The sequence below is a fragment of the Monodon monoceros genome, unplaced genomic scaffold (assembly GCF_005190385.1).
Source record: "Monodon monoceros isolate NGI ecotype Baffin Bay Population unplaced genomic scaffold, NGI_Narwhal_1 Super_Scaffold_12, whole genome shotgun sequence".
In the NCBI taxonomy this organism is placed as follows: Eukaryota; Metazoa; Chordata; class Mammalia; order Artiodactyla; family Monodontidae; genus Monodon; species Monodon monoceros.
Window position 1 is genome coordinate 32,690,077 of NW_021703768.1, and position 17,719 is coordinate 32,707,795.

Genomic DNA, 17,719 nt, shown 5'->3' on the forward strand with positions numbered 1-17,719 from the left:
ATTTAATCAATGAGTTTTAAAAATCAGCAAAACTTCTGAAACACAGGGCCAGGGTAGAGGGAGGATTATAGGCATTTGAGGTAACTGATAGTGAAAACGTTGGGAAAAATTGACTTAGTCTAATCCTGAAATTTGCAGATGAGAAAACTAGGAGGAGGATAAATAATTTATCCAATAACACATCATGGCTCATTAATAGCAGAGCCAGCATTAGGATTTGCTCAATTCATATTTTGGAAGCTGTGAAAAAATTTCCTAATATGCTATTTTCTTGGGTGTTAGGTTTCTGCATTTTGTATCGTGGTGTTTAGTGTTCTTAGCATTTGGAACCCAAATGCTTCACATTTTGTTTTGGGGTTATTTTTGGTTGAGTACGTACCAATAGGAAATACCCCAGCCCAAATGCTAAGGTTTATTAATTTGTATTTCCTCTGCTGGCCAACTTTCCAGTAAAGTGGTTTAAAATTTTTTTTCCGTAGGGGTAATAGAGAAACAAAAACAGAAACCTTTAAGAGTCTTCATAGTAAAGAGGTGCCATGAAAGGCTAGTCAATTTTGAACTCCATTCTTCCATTCTTCATAATTTTGGGGTGGTCTTCATTCATATCTACTCTAGTTACAACAGTATTTTAAACAGAATTATATGGTAAAGTTTATACAAAAGTTCTGCTACTACTATAATGTTTGAAAACATTTAACCCACCAGTACGAGTGGAGACAGCCCTGCCTTTTAAAAGATAGATAATTTGAATAGAGAATATAAGATAGGATCATTAGAAGTACAAACAAGAGTTTTTCTTCTTATGAAACATTTAAAGATTTCCTTCCTTATATTTTTGTTGTTCTTTATATTTCTTTAGACAACAGCCATTTTTTCTCAAAAGATTTTTTTTTTTTTCCGGAAGGGAGAGTTGTCTACTGATGGTCTAAAAGAAGTGCTTACATAATTGTAGCTGAGGCAGAACTGGGTATTTAATATTTCTTACATCTCATTGATGCAGTCTTCCAAGATGTTGATTAAGCAGGGAAATCATTTTCTAAGTCCAAAATCTCAAAATGTATAAAAATAATCATAATTTTATAACAAATGGTAATAACTAGTTTTGTGCATTCATTTTCTATGATACCCGATAACATAGGACAATTAAAACACAGACTTCACATTGTCATCAAATGAACATAGCAGAATGACCAAAGCTGAGAACTAGTCATTGTCATAGATGCAACCTAAAAGAAGAAAATACAAATTTAAATTAGTTACACAAAATACATATCCTCTAAGTGTTCCAATGCTGTAAATGTAAATGATTCATACTCTCCTGGTTTAGGATAAAAATAGGAGAATTGTCTCACTTTATGAAAAAGCATTTAAATCGAAGGCCATATATTTATTTAACATTCATTGCTCAGTGTACTTTTCCAAACAAAGTTTCTGGACAAATCTATTCTCTATCAAAATGAGACTCAAGATTATTTTACCTGGTACTTAATTAAATGTACTTTTTGATAGTAATTCTGAATGAGGTTGAAAATATTAGGTATCAGTAAGAATCATACATTTAAAAGGAGACTAAAAGGAACATAATTAACACTATGCTTCATTTCAGGTGAGATTAATGTTTTAGATCATAATTTAGAAATGTACAATGCTTAGATAATACTAGTGAGTAATACAGGTTATGAAATAAGTACCTACTTATTGTCGAGGCACAAATATTTTTGTGGATAAAGCAATTCTTATTAAGATTCATGGTATAATGAAAAATATTACTAATATTTCATTCTTTTGTTTTCAAAGAAAATAAATAAGAGATTTTTCCTTGATTTTCAATCATGTTCAAAAATAATTTTATTTCATTATACCATGGCATTTACCTTTCTTAACATTTTCAGGTGATTCAAATTCTAATCAGATTGGAAGGCTCTAATTAATCCAGCAAGCTATTTTCAGTATTTGTAAGAACAGTAAATTCACCATGACTGTTCTCTGTGCTGGATGCCACGTGAGACTTACCATCAGCAATATCGTCATAAATCTCTCCATCACTGTAAATGTAGAAAATAAATTTTATTTTAAAGAAAGAATCTTCTTAACACTAAAGCAATATTTAGGTTATAAGTTTAATAATGTGATTTTATGTGACATAAGGCATTTAAGGGTGAGAAGTTACATTTATAAGTGGGAAGAAATTTCATATTCATCTGTATCTCCTTTCATTGATTTAATCTAATCCTCTGTTTCATTCTTATAGCACGCACACACACACACACACACACACACACACACAATTTATTCCATATCATAGACATACAGAATAATGAAAACATGCCCCAAGAGCATAGACCATGCCTTACTCATCTTTAGATAGAACTATAAGCCTAGCACACAGCTGTCCTTGGTCAGTAGTGTTTGTTGAACTGAACAAACTGAAAAATCACGGCACAGTACTCCACTGGGGGCCCTAATCCAAAACTGTGATGGATTCTTTATGTTCAGTAATATCAGATTTATACTACTTTCACTTGAACTTCAAATGTTGAATCAAATACAGAAATATTTGGCATAGGAAATGGGTGCATCATTTCTGCAATGTTTCTAATTATAATTTGTAAATATTAATTTAAAATATATAAATATTGGTTACAAAATAAGCAGCCAGGATATGGTTTGTATGGGGATTCTTTTTTTATTTATATATTTTATTTATTTATTTATTTATAATTAATTAATTAATTTTATTTTTGGCTGCGTTGGGCCTTCATTGCTGCACGCCAGACTTTCTCTAGTTGTGGCGAGCGGGGGCTACTCTTCGTTGTGGTGCGTGGGCTTCTCATTGTGGTGGCTTCTTTTGTTTCGGAGCACGGGCTCTAGGCACGCAGGCTTCAGTAGCTGTGGCGCACAGGCTTAGTTGCTCCGCGGCATGTGGGATCTTCCCGGACCAGGGCTCGAACCTATGTCACCTGCATTGGCAGGCGGATTCTTAACCACTGCGCCACCAGGGAAGTCCTATTTTTTACTTTTTAAAGTTTTTGGCCACGCCGCGCAGCATGTGGGATCTTAGTTTCCCGACCAGGGATCGAACCCATGTCCCCTGCATTGGAAGCATGGAGTCTTAACCACTGGACTGCCAAGGAAGTCACTATATGGTGATTCTTATGTTATATAATTTAAAAAATATTTGTGGTTATAGGCGGCAGCCATAATAATCGTTCTGGTGAGTTTTACACATTTTAGGTTTTATCTGGTCCTGAATCTTTGTGAAATATTCTATTCTACACACACACTGAGTCCCTCCTATGTACCAGGAGATATAAGTAAGACACAGTTTTTATTTCAAGAAAGTTCTAATCTAATGGAGGAGAGAATGATATGCAAGTAATTAAAGTAGAAAGAATTATAAATATTAATATAGCCTTGAAACGTAGGATACACAAATGTAAGGTGACTTTGTCATTTAGACCAGACCTACTCTTGGTTCCTATACTACCTCTGTGCATTTATCATGGAAGCAGCAGCAGGCTTTTCAAATTGCTGCCAACTATGGCAGATGCTGTGAGTTCCCTAGGTCTTCTGTTTGGATCCTTTCTCTGAGATTGAGGGAGGATCTGGCTAATGGAAATCTGATACAAATGCAAAGAGGACAGACTTTTTTCCATTATTCATTCAATAAACTTTTATTAAGTATTCACTTCAATAGGTAGTAAAGCAATAATTACTTAGAGAGTACACTTTCTGAATTCTCTCTTAATCATCCTGTAGTAATCACTGATGAAGACGTGGTCCCGTTATTTGTCACGCATTCTTTCCTTGAAATTTGTATCTTTCATAGAGTAAAACCTATTGAAAAGTCCCATGCCTACTACTGTGATTAATGCTCTGAGGAAAATAAAAGTATTGTGATTATTTTTCTTTTGACTCTTTCCTGGTTTGCTGACAGAGCCCTTAACATTGTTTTGCCTCTTTCTGATTGGTGTCAGGTTATTTATGGATACAGTTTGTGAATCGTCCTTGATTTCTTAATCACGCTGAATTCTGTAAATCTCTGTATTGGTATATGACCTACCCTGATAATGGAGTTCATTTCTTGCACTGGTTTACTTGGAATAGGATCTTATAACATTGTGGGTGGACTCTAATAGCACTAGTACCAGACTGTGACAATGTCCTATTCATAAAAATAGAAGAATCATTGACCGCTATCTTTTTCTGGCATGCTTCCAAAAAAGGCAACTTAATACTCTACTATGCCTAGTGTGAGTAAAGAAAAGCCTTCAGTTAGGCGCCAAGCCATAAACCGTTAACAGGTGATATTTGTACCTACTCTGCAGACACAAATCGATACCTGATTAATTCAATTCAATCAACTGCATTAATAGCTAGTGAAATGCAAAGTGTTAGTGGTTTTGACCTGTCTCCAATATTTGCAATGTGTGTATCCAATGAATATCTAAAACTATGAACTGTATAATCATGAATGAGAAGGGCTCCTCCTTTATATTTAAAAGAGTGACACTTTATCAAAACTAACTTCGTTATGGGCACTACCATATTGACATTAGTATAGCATATTGTTTTAAAATTTATTTATGATAGTTTAGTAGATTATATTATGTAAGTGATATTAGGAAACTTTCTTAAAGAAAAGCATATAATTATTTTCAGAAGTATAGTAGTAGAAGAAAATGGGCTTACTTGTCTACCAAGTAACTCCGAAGGACATAACCGTCTAAGAAAGAAAAAGAAAATAAATTTTATTAACAGTATAAACTAGAAAAATCCCTACTATTTTTAAAGAAATTGAAATAGAATTTAATAATTAAAAGAATATGATATAATATATTGAATAATTATATCTATCTCCAAATATGACTTATTTTTCTTATTTGTGTCCACTTTTCTCTCCTTCCTTTTTTTTTTTAACATCTTTATTGGAGTATAATTGCTTTACAATGGTGTGTTAGTTTCTGCTTTACAACTTTTCCTCTTCTCTCTAACTTTTTTCTCTCTCTCTCTCCTACATGACTCTTTTCCTCCATTTACAATCTTTCCTCCTTTCCCCCTTAAATTAAAAACCAATATTTTCTTTTCTAAGCTACTGTAGGTTGTAGCATAATCTTCTTTCATATTTTAATCTATTTCTTTAAGGTGTTACCCATTTGACACAGTTTTAAGAATTTATTAAGCATAATTTCTTCTATGAAAAAAGTAGGTCACAGGTAGGGATTTTAAATATCACCAGGTCTAAGACTTAACTTTTCAAATTTTATTATACTGAACAGTCAGAGCTGTGTTCCATTCCCCTTTCAGATCCGCAATCTAGTGTGTACTTGGGGGAGTGTGCATTCTAAATGGTTTCAAAACAGCTCTCTTATAATGAGCGTGAAAGATCTTTCACTATTGCTTTTGCCATCTGACAGAGCGTCGATGTTTGCATTTTCATCTTTCATGGAATAAATAACTATTAGAAGAGCACATATCAGGGATTCTAGTGATTCCTCTGTTAAATGGAAAATAAACATTTTATACAAGAAAGCAAAGTTTTTTTCACTTTATTTTTGCCCCTCTTGTGCAAAATACTCCTAAGAAAACATACGGGCTATTTTTCTTAAGAAAATGTCTGCTGACGTCTAATTAATGTTACTAGCCATTGGAATTATTGGTTTTGTGTTAGCACCTAGCCACTGTTGCATGCTTGATATTAGTACCATTTACAGTCTTGTCAATACAGCTTCTAAATAACTTCTTTCACTGAGTCAATCTATTGGTTTTGCTCCAGCTCAGATCTAGTTTTGGTTCTAAATAAGAGTAAATGTGTAAAAAATGATAAAGCAGGAAGCTCACAAGCAAAAATTAATACCAACGTTAATAAACTTACATAAACATACTAATATTATATTGCCATTGATTTAACATGCAAAATTTTTTTAAAGTTAGAATCATACAACTGAAATTGTGGATTAAAAATTAAGAGAATGAACTTTCCCTTGAAATATTCCAGGGTAAAAACAATTCCACCAAAATATTTTGTCAAGAAATTAACTACTTGTTGATGAAAATTGTTCATAAGAATCATATTTGGAAAATAAAGAATCGAAGTTATCTCTGAATTCCTGCAGCATGGCAGTAATGAAGCATATGTCAAAATGATAAAAGTACAATAAGTAATATTTTTCTCAGAGTATGAAAAATTAGACAATGTTATACCTTCCTTTTTATTTCAATTAAAGAAGTGGAAAAATTAATATAAAGGTCATCTAAAATTAATATCTATGATCCTTGGGTAGACTTTGATTCCACAGTTCTTTCAGTCATTTCATGTTAACAAACTTTAAAAAAAAGTTAAGGTAGACATCATCATTTAGCGTAATTTTTAAAGGGGGATAATCTCATCTCTAACAAATTCAACTCTATGTGTGTCTCTCAAAAGAGAAACTCTGTGCAAATAACAGACTTTTTGAACAAAGTGTGGATTTTGTGTCAGGCTTCCAATAATTGAAGTCTGTCTTTACTCGTACTTCTGTTTAGGGCTAACATAAAGTGTGAACCATTTCTACAGACAGTAAGAGCCACAAAGCTTTTTTTTCGTTAGTTAAAATTGGTGGTTATGTTTTCATTTTGAATTTTCTCTTAAAACAAACTGGAAAATAAAACAATACAAGTAAGTGTTCCCATTGATATTCATGTTTAAATTAATAATTTTAAAATAACGACTGAAGCCTTTAACGATGAAATCAATCTCATTGTGAGTTGTCTGGGCTTTGTAAAGTGTCTGAACTAAAATTAGCACGTAGACAATTAGAGAAATGTATAAGAAGTAAGAAAATATTGCCAAAAAATTGCCAAAAATTATTCTGGCCTCAAGTATATTTCTGTTGTTGTTTGTAAAAAATATTTAGAAGGTCAAGACAAACAAAATCCAAAACAAAGAGAATATAATCACCATTTCTGGAAATAAAAGGTTTTTATTTTCTTGTGCTTGTAGGTCATCTACTTTTTAAAACTCAGTTATGCTAAAATTGTGTAGACCTGGATAAAACACTATCTGTAATTAGGCATAAAACAGTCCTTTCAATGACCAAAGTTACTAACTCATGATATAGAGCTTAATTACCTAACCTCACAAAGTTTATTATAAAAAAATATATTTACCTAGCTTCTCAAATCCCTATTACATTTCCTCCTATATCTTGACTCTTCAAGAGTTCTATGGAGCAGCTTTTTCTTTTGTTGAAAGCTCTAACGTTGTTGCCGTTTTGTTGTTTTTGTTATTGTGTGAGCTACATAAACATCAACGATTGTGAATATTATTTAAGAACAAACTTATCAAGGGGTTGGGGTGTGGGATGGTACTGTGCTGCTCTACTTTAGTTCCCTGAAATGATGTGATCATTTGGGGCTCATAAACTATGAAATCACTATTATATAGCACTTTTGTAGGGTTAATGACTTTTAATACAGCATAGGTTTTGCTGTCTAGTACCTTTAAAAATCTCCGCTGAAACTTCATTCTATCACAAGCATGATTCATGACAGTGTCAAAACAAGTGTCTTACCATGAAGTTTTAAACAACTTCTCCATGATAGTTCCTAAACTCAATTTTTTTTTTTTGGAAGTAGAAAAATGTTCTCTGCTCACATGTTCCATGAACATTCATCATAGGGAATGTAATGAAAAATACAAACAAATGAAATAAACAGAAAACCTCATCATAGTTCTGTAACACGCAGCGTGGCTGCTGTGTTTAGTTAGCTCTATAATATCGTGGGCACTGGCACACCAGGGATGCTCACACATAATATGAAATTATCATTAGGAAATCTCACATTCATAGAGCAGAACACAGTGACTTGAAACAAATGTTTTGAAATATGTGGTGGGTAGAGTTGGTTAAGAAAGTAACACCCACCCACCATATGTGCCAATTAATTTCTTCCCAAAACATTTACTTGCTACAGTGCAGATGTGTCGCAGGACTAATGGCTCACCTTTCAGAAGGGTGTTGTGAATATAAAATTACCAAGGATATACAAAACCATCTTTGGAAAAAATATCTTTGTTCTAATATTTTCAAATTTTTTACTCAATAAAAATGACAAATTTTATTATTTCCTTATTATTTCGTTTGTTGTGAGCAAGTCCAGAAATAAAGTTAAACTTACTCAATTTGGCCTCATGCAGTTTAAAAACAATAGTCATACTGCATAGATTTACTAAGGCAAGTGGAACAACGTCCGACTTCAAGAGAAAATGCTCATAATGCAATAGAAATTAAAAACAAAATGCAGTGTATAATGCTAAATATAAATTATTATCCTAGTTCTATAAAAATGTTCTCTTTCCCTCTCTCTTTTTCTCTCCCTACTTATTTTTAGGGCTTCAAATCAGGTGACATTAAATTTCTGAATACAAAAATTTTCTTCAGTGAACATGTGTTGTTTTAAAATCGAAACCAAAATTACCTAAGCAAAGAAATCATCAATTGGATTTGGGGACACCCAAAACACCCTTAAAATTCCCCTTCCTTTGGTGCCCAAAGGAAATGGACAACATTTTGATCACAAATAACTCAGCTCATGTCTCATTCCACACTTTTTTGTAGAAAAATTTTCTCCAGTGACAGGAGGTGGGAAAACTCACAGCTTATGAGACTTTGAGTTGAGGAACATGCACAAATATTAGCGAGAAATTCTAAACATTTGGGAATGTGCCAGAAATATATATTTAAGATCTCAATGCCTCTACAATGTGCTTTTCTACAAGTCAGTGGGTGAGACCTGATCAAATGTGATAATGCCTGTAAAAGTGGCTTGTACTCTACTCCACAGTGGGAAGGGATTACTGTTAATGATTTAGCCTCTCATATCTATCATTACAAATTAGGTTTAAGTAAACTATGGTTTTCTATTTTTTTTTTTGGATGGATTAAAGAAGAATAGAAAGTAAGGAAAATGTTAGGGTCATCATGATGTTGGACTGCAAATGTCGTTACTGCTAATTAGATGTAGAAAAAAGGAACTGAAAGATTCAGAGTCTCCCAAATGATACACAACAAGTGAACCACATCACTATGGCTAAGACAGAGAACTTCTGTCTTCTAACAAGTTAAACTATTCAACGGACTTCTTCCTGTGAATGTCAGTATGTCAGATTTCCATCTGGTTATCCAACTGCAATCTCCAAATTGTTATACTCAATTCAGCAAGCCCCAAACAAGGTGCCAGCCAGTGTAGAATGTGTTGGCAATACAGTGTTGAGAACATTTCACTGAAGCTACTCTCAAGCTCCGTCTCATAAGAGTAATAGATTGGAACAACAGTAAGGACAGTGACAGCAATAACAGTAGTGGCATGGTGCAGCAAGGGAGAGATTAATTGTGTTAGGGTGGCTGCAGAGGAGGGAGTGAGTGTGCTTCCAATTTTAGATGACAACTGGGTTGTTTTTAATAGATAATTTATGGGCATTCCAAGTAGAATAAAATAGCATAGAAGGATGAAATAGCATAATTTATTCAGGGAATGACAAATGAGTAGTTTACATTTCTGGAGTGTTAGTTGCAGATGGGAAATAGTTGATGAAGGTGACGCTAGATCACAAAGGGCTTTATATACTAACCCTAAAGACTTCATGTTTTTAAAAATAATATTTGGGTAACAGTATGGTGAGTGGATTGGCTGAGAGAAGGGTAAGGGAGACATATCATTTGAAAGGCTATTGCAATAATCCAGGTGAGGAAGGGTTAAATTCATACAACAATTGTCCCAAATCCTATGGAGGTATTTGAGGAATAGATCAGAAATTAAGAAAATTAAACATGTTAAGGATCCAGTTCAAGGAAAGACTAACCAGCAGTTTTAGAAAAATTAAGAAAAGCAAGAGATTTGGAAAAATAAAAGGGAAATTAAGCAGATATGATCATTGAATTGTGGAATAATGAAATCGCAGATGCTCTTGGTGGCCCTCCCACCTGCCCAGGAGTAGGCTTCAATTCCTGATGGACACGGAGTTGATGTATAAGTACCCCAGTTTGTTTCCCACCAGATGGGATAACACTGCCACTCCGATTTCCCAACTGATTAAACTCCTACTACCAAAGTGTACCTTTTTTTGATAACAAGACTTTATTAGCTGCCTTCTCTTCCCAGTTTATTAACAAGATTTTATTAGCTGGCTTCTCTTCCCAGTCTACTTCTCCACGTGCTCATGGGAGTATCCCAGGATCTCCTCCCAAATGGGAAAGCCAAACTAAGACAAAGTCCAGGCCAAAGAAAGTCTATAAATAAAAAACAACTAGTACGCAAGTGCTACTGATATAATCATCTGGTTTTCATTCTGTTCGAGGTGGACCCTAAAACCACCTAAGAATTGAATTAGTTATCAGTGAGCTTGAGAATTGTAAAGTGCATTGGTCCTGCCACAGAAAAAAAAAAAAGAAGAGAAAAGTTACAAGGAGCTCTTGGTTTTATCTACCAGAATGTCATGTAATGTTTTCACCTCTCATTTTTAACAGATGATAAATTCTAAGAGGATAGGAGTCCTCCAGTATTCATAGCAGTATTTAGAATTATTGATGTCGAAGTAGAAAATGATAGCAGATTACAAATTATCCCAGAATGGCTGTTGCTTTTCCTCATTCTTAAGGTCTACTGGCTCCTAGGTAGGAGTCTCCTCTGAATTTCTGTTTTTGATGCTGAATCTACATCTGCTCATCTGTATCTATACATGTTTGTTGTTGAGGTCATTTATATCCTGTTACTCAGAGTATGTTCTGCGGACCAGCAGCATCAATTACCTGCGAGCTTGGGAAAACACCTTACCTCAGACCTACTAAGTTAGAATCTGCATTTTTAACAAGATCCCCACGTGAAGTGTATGTACTTTGGAGTCGAGGAGCATTGCTCTAGATGGGATTTGTTGCGGGGACACAAATCTCAGGACAGCAGGTCAAGATAAGTCTGAAGCTTGTCCTCTGGAGAAAGGTCCACATGACAAGTACTAGAACAATTCTCTGTTGTGAAAAATGTGAAATAATTTGGAAAGTAGAGGGAAGGAAACATATCATTTAGGCCCATCACCCTAATCAGCCGCTATTAGGATTTTAGTTTGGTTTCTTTTATTTACATATTTTTTAACATGGCTGTAAATAAATCCTATCCTACTTTAAGCAGGCTTCTTATTCCTCTTACTGTTGTATCATGAGAATTTCCTCATGCTATCATAATCACCCTGGAAAATACACAGTTTATATATTTATCATAACTTATTTAATAATTTTAAAAATTTGAACATTTTAAAATATTTTGATGACCTTTTAAAGCATGTAGTTATTCTGCATTTAAGACTATTCCTTGGGGTACATCTTCACAAATCCAGGTCTGAATGGGGGTTTTCTTTGTCGTCTGGAGCTCCATCTTTGAATTATCTCCAGTAACCTTCAAGTCGTAATGCTACATACCCCTGCCTCTTATCCTTTGCACCCACATTCCATTTTTTCTTTTAAAGCCAACCACACCCCTTCCATAAAAGCTTTAGATCCATTTTCCCCACCCTTGAGTCACTGTATTTTATTCTTAAAACATCTACTTCGGTTCCTGTCCCTGAGTCACCTTCCTGTCATTAAAATTGAACTCAGAGTTTGTGTTTTCCGTGCAGACTTACCGAGCTGATATGGGACAGCCATGTTGGCCATTCAATTTTAAATATAGGACAACATAATTTTGACTTACTCTTCCCTGGATGTTAAATGAAATAAGCTTCCTTTTAAAACTGGACAAAAACATTTCCATCTGCCAGCTTTAGTAGCTCAGAAAGTCAGAGAGGACAGGACACTCTTGTGTTTATTTGGAATAGAATGTCGTATTAAATGTGGCCGAACAGGAAGTGAAAACAAGTGAATTTGCAAGGTAGGAAAACTGGAGATTCTAGGTGTGACATATGCGATATAATTTCAAACCAGACCAGAGCAAGAACCACTCACTACTTTAGCAGAGTGGTTCTCACTTTAGTGTACGTAGGAGCAAACTAGGGAAGCCGTTATGATCACAGACTCTGTCTGACCCACAGAGTACATGACTCAGCAAGTCAAGGATGGGTCCAGGGTGTTAGAATTGTAATACACACAGGAGTTTTCTGATGCTGGTGGTCTGGGGGACCACATTTTCAGAAGCACACATTTGGCATAACTTTGGCAACTCAGTGCCAAATACAGCAGGTGGGAAATGAAAAAAAAAAAAAAATTAAAGTAAAATACATTGATTCCAGCACAGCAAGGTCTCCAGTTTCTTAATGTTTTCCACAACTCACAAAGCATGGAGCAAAAACAGTTAATACAAATAGGAGTGATCACTAAGACTTGTTTAGTCATTAAATTCTGGGGTGTCCTATCGATAAAGAATAAATAGTGACTTACATTTTCCTTCTTCGTTCCTGCAGAGAATTTTTGTATCATCTGTGTTTTGTATAACTTCCAGGGATTCTCCAGGCTTCACCTGTAGATCTCTGTTCCCCCACTTTTTAGAAGTTAAGTAGGGTGCAACTTTGGTGTAATAGAGGACTCTAATTTCACCATCATACTGGAAAAATAAGGAAAAGCATTTACCTTATTGATTGATGTGTATTATTAAAGTAATTCATTTATTGACAGATTTATTAAGAAAATCTTTGTTAAATAACTAGTTCCTTGTTTTCAAAAAATAACAAAAACTTCTTTGGAGAAAAATCACTCATAACCTCACCAACCTAATAATAATAATAATTATTATTTTTTTTTTGGTGGTACGCGGGCCTCTCACTGTTGTGGCCTCTCCCGTTGCGGAGCACAGGCTCCGGACGCGCAGGCTCAGCGGCCATGGCTCATGGGCCCAGCCACTCCGCGGCATGTGGGATCCTCCCGGACCGGGGCACGAGCCCGTGTCCCCTGCATTGGCAGGCAGACTCTCAACCACTGCGCCACCAGGGAAGCCCCTAATAATTATTTTTAAAATAAAAAGTTTTTTAAAATTTAAGATGTAATGCATGTGTTGATTTGTCGCACTCATATATTGCAAAATGATAACAATCAGAACGTAAATTCTATTGGCTTGATCACCTCGCAATATTACCATTTCTTTTTTTATAGTGAGAACATTTAAGATTTGCTCCGTTAGGGACGTCCATGTATATAATACAGTATTGCTAACTATAAGCACCGTGCTGTAATTAGATCCCTAAAACTTACTCATCTAACTACTGAGTATTTGTACCCTTTGACAGGCATCTCCCCATGCTCCCCTCCTCTGGTAACCATGATTTTACTCTTGATTTCTGTGGGTTTGGTTATTTTAGATTCCACATATAAGTGATATCATACAGTATTTGTCTCTGTCATTCTGACTTATTTTGCTTAGTATAATGCTCTCAAGGTGCATCCCTGTTGTCACAAATGGCAGGAGTTCCTTGTTTTTCATGGCTGAATAATATTTCACATATATCTATCTATCTCACATCTTTTTTATATATTCTATTTTTAGCTTACCTTCTTATTAAGTTTCAAAGGACAGCTAAATTTAGATGATTATCACAGTACATATATTGTGCATGTATGAGAGTTTACTTAATTTCTTATAGGAATAAATTTAAATCTAAAATAAATTTTGTAGAAAATAAAGGAGTTGTGATGGAGAACTGTGATATTGATAATTACACTTTTAAAAATCATCAATTTTTTCATTAGCACTTTGAACTTTGTATGATATTTAAATGTAAACATACTTTAAATTTTTTCCTGAAGTCTTTTTCTTCTTTTTCTTGCTTTTTTAGTTTCTTAGGGTCTTTTTCTTCTGCCTTGGCCTTGGCTCCTTGACTAGGATGGCAAAACACACATAAAATAGCATTTAGTTTCAAAATATAAGAAGAATAGTGTATAACAGACAATTCATAACATTACATTTTTGTTAAATTTCATTTTCAATTATCATTGTTAGAAATCTAGTACATTCATTGTAATAAATGATGACATTTCATAATGCAGAATAGATTTTCAAAAGAATACAGACTGAGTTAAAATGGAAGTGAGAGATAATGTATTATGTTGAATGGTATAAAATGACTGAAGTATAGTTTAAACATGGTTACATATCAGCAGTTTCATATGATTCAACCTATTCTTGAACCCCTTATATTTTTCAACCCTTCCTAGATAATTAAGTGGTTTGGCTAATGTCATAGAAAAGGCTTTTTAAAAAAGAACACTTTGTGAAAGACTGATTTTTATGGCTTAAAAAATTTATCTATATATAATCTACTTAAAACAAAGCCAGGGTCACATCTCATGATACCAACTAAAGCCAATTATTATAAGAGAGGTGAACAGCTCTGAGGTAGTGATTCTCCAGCCTGGCCACATATAGGATCACCTGGGAAGTTTTTAAAAAATACCACTGCCCTTGTCTAATTCCCAGAAATTAAATTAATTAAAAATTCTAATTAATTAAATTGAGTGCAGTCCAGGTACTGACGTATATATTTTAAAAGTTCCCAGGTGATATTAATTTGCAACCAAGGTTGTGAACAATTCCTGGGTTAAGTATGGATGTTAGGGAAAGGCTGTGACTCTCTGTAGGAGGGAATTTAAAAAATCAGAATATTTGTGAATAATGAAAAATTTTAAACACTGACATTAATTTTGATTACCTAAGGTAAAGTTTTGTTTGTAACTGATTTAATTAAAAATTTTGAATCTTAGAATTTAGTTCATTCACCGGGAAATGAATTAGCACACTGTCCTGCCCTAGGTTCTGCATTGTCCCTCATACCTTCTCTCTGATGGTACCTGGGTAGTAGTGGAATCGCTGGCCCGGATTAGCACTCTGGAGCGATCAGAATATACATGAATGTTAAAAATGCCCCACAAGCTCTCTTTAAGGGTAATTTATTGAAATTTATTTAAAAAAATAGAATGCTGTGTTAGAGACACACGATTGCCTTAAACTCTGAAAATAAGCAACGGGAAAGAAATTAGTACATATCGCACAAAGTTTAATCAGCTGGGGCTTATTTTGCTTAAAGAAAAGGGCCAGTGGGTGACTCTGGGTTCCTAGAGAGATATTTAATGGAATGTGGTGGCATTTCTACAGTAATATTAAACACAAAAATGTGCTTAAAACTGTCAGGAATAGAAGCGACTTCCCAATGGTGAGGAATATTAAAACTTAACATATTTCTGAAGATTAGATTTTCCTTTCATGGAGAACTGAAAAAGGAGAATGATTCTCCTTTCATATTTCTGGTGTGTTTTGCCTGTAGAACTTGATCTTCTTATAGAAATAACAGGATATTTTCCCCTCAGTTTCTTTGATCTTGCTCTTGTTGTGTAAAATTAGTTTAACGATGTTGGTAAAAAAAAACAAAAAAGAGGGGCTTCCTTGGTGGTGCAGTGGTTGGGAGTCCGCCTGCCGATGCAGGCGACACGGGTTCGTGACCCGGTCCGGGAGGATCCCACGTGCCGCGGAGCGGCTGGGCCCGTGAGCCATGGCCGCTGAGCCTGCGCGTCCGGAGCCTGTGCTCCGCAACGGGAGAGGCCACAACAGTGAGAGGCCCGCATACCACAAAAAAAAAAAAAAAAAAGACAAAAACAGAAACTTAGAGTTCACTCATGCATTTTTACCAGTACAGCTCAGAAGACACCACTTACTGTATTCCATTGATGTTACTTTTATCCTTTAACTGATCAACTTCAAGATCTTTTTATTCATCTTTCTTTTTTCTTGAAAAAGCTAGAGAGGTGTTCTTGCTTCCATACATAGCATGTATCAGATCATCTCACATATTTATTGGAGTATAAAAAAGCATCCTAACATGTTATTTTCTATTACAAAAGAATTTTCAAAAGGTACTCCTCTTCTATTAATTGATTTTAGATTTTCTTACAACTTTTGTCTAAAATTAAATTGAAGCCTTAGGTAAGCTAAAGAATGTCACTATTCACTGTTGACTGTTTTTGTTTGAATAGAACCTTTGAGAATCAGATGATTTTGTGAAAAAGTGACATAACTCGTAAAAGTCCTTTCAAAACACAAATCTGCTGTCTCTTTTTTTTTTTTCATAAAAGGAAACGACCTTCTTGTGGAGGATGGAGGAGGCTTGAAGCAGGTGGGTTAGGATTGAGACATAAACTAAGCAGTGTGTTCAAGACAAAAAACGTTTTGAGAAAAAAGTAAAAAAGGGAGCGAATGCATCAGTGAGAGCAGTTGCGATCAGGCTCTCAAATATTTTCCCAGTGAATGAGTGAATAAATGAATGAAGACATTGGTGAGTCATAGGTCAGAAGATAATCAGGGGACAGGAAGAAGGACCACTGGGAAGGGGTGAGGGGAAGCGAGAGAGAGAAGGAGGAGGAGAACCTGGGCTATCCATCCATTCACAAACCTGGCAGAGAGGTCAGAGTTGGGATCAGGGAGAGGACGACAGAGCCAACAGGATGGCACACAGTACACACGCCCTCACTGGGGTTTTATTCCAGCTGAATTTTCTTAAACCGTCTGATTATCATTACTTCATTGTAATGAGAACATTTAAATTACCTCATCTCTGGTGGTGGAGCAGGGAAATCAGAGGCATCCACATCATCATAAACTTCATCTCCCATGTCTAACAAAAGACAGAATAGCAAATGTTGAAACACTGTTAATGTACATTTTGATATGAGCATTCAATGGGATTTTAATATAAAGATTGTTTCAAGGACAACAAAATAAGTTTTCCTGAGGTCTCTGTACATTTCTCCTGGAAGCACTGCCTATTCCTTAAAAGGGAGAGAGAGGTTCCTCTCTTCCTTGATGCTTGTGTTAAATATCCCTCAAAAAGAAAAACAACAACAACAAAATAGTGACAATGATAATAACTATTGTTATCAGGAAAAAAACCCTAAAGCAGTGACTGAGATTATCTGAATATCCACAAGTGTGATGAATTGTAAGATTAGTAGATTGCTGACAAGCAAACCAATATTACCGGCCATCAGCTGCAGGTAGAGATTGAAGTAAAGATTTTTATGGGATTTGGGGTGCTAGGATAATATTTATATAGGATTATTTATATGTCTTTGTCTTTGTGCCTATCTATCTATCATCTATCTATCTATCCCTCTTTTTTACTCATTGATCTGTCTTTATTAACTTTTACCTTATAGGAATATTATGTGTGGCACTATTGTAAAATAAAAGACACTTCTGATACCAGCAGGTCTTGAGAATCAGTATTGGTGGAAAAGTTGCTATGACCTTAACTGGTTCAATGGCTTTTCCAATATGTAGACATTTTTCTTGATCCTAGACTTCTTGTTAATAAAGTCAGGAGGAATGCATCCTCTCTACACCTATTAAGTTGCTCCACAGCAAATTAAGCTGAAGAGATGAGTTGAAGAGAGTACAAATGTTTTAAGAAATGATTATCACAGAAAGTTTAAAATGCTCTCTGGTAGTGGTAAGGATTTGATTTCCTTTAAAAAATCCCCCCCTCCCACCTTGGGACTTCCCTGGTGGCACAGTGGATAAGACTCTACGCTCCCAATGCAGGGAGCCTGGGTTGATCCCTGGTCAGGGAACTAGATCCCACATGCATGCAACAGCTAAGAGTTCACATGCCACAACTAAGGAGCCGGGGAGCCGCAACTAAGGAGCCTGCTTGCCGCAACTAAGACCCGGTGCAACCAAAAAAAAAAAAATCCCCCTCTTCTGTATATAT

The 17,719-nt window shown here is 35.1% G+C and overlaps 1 protein-coding gene across 2 annotated transcripts in view; it reads right to left on the reverse strand.

Moving 5' to 3' along the window:
- Nucleotides 1-301: 301 nt before the first annotated feature.
- Nucleotides 302-17,719, reverse strand: part of FYB1 (FYN binding protein 1) — a 176,397-nt gene continuing 158,979 nt past the window's right edge. For both annotated transcript variants that reach the window (XM_029215915.1, XM_029215914.1), the window contains 6 exons: nt 16,558-16,624; nt 13,748-13,838; nt 12,408-12,570; nt 4,693-4,726; nt 2,014-2,045; nt 302-1,226 (listed from right to left, as the gene is read on the reverse strand). In XM_029215915.1, the coding sequence (XP_029071748.1) occupies nt 1,204-1,226; nt 2,014-2,045; nt 4,693-4,726; nt 12,408-12,570; nt 13,748-13,838; nt 16,558-16,624 (410 nt within the window). In that variant the 3' untranslated portion in view covers nt 302-1,203. The remainder of the gene's footprint in view (nt 1,227-2,013; nt 2,046-4,692; nt 4,727-12,407; nt 12,571-13,747; nt 13,839-16,557; nt 16,625-17,719) is intronic.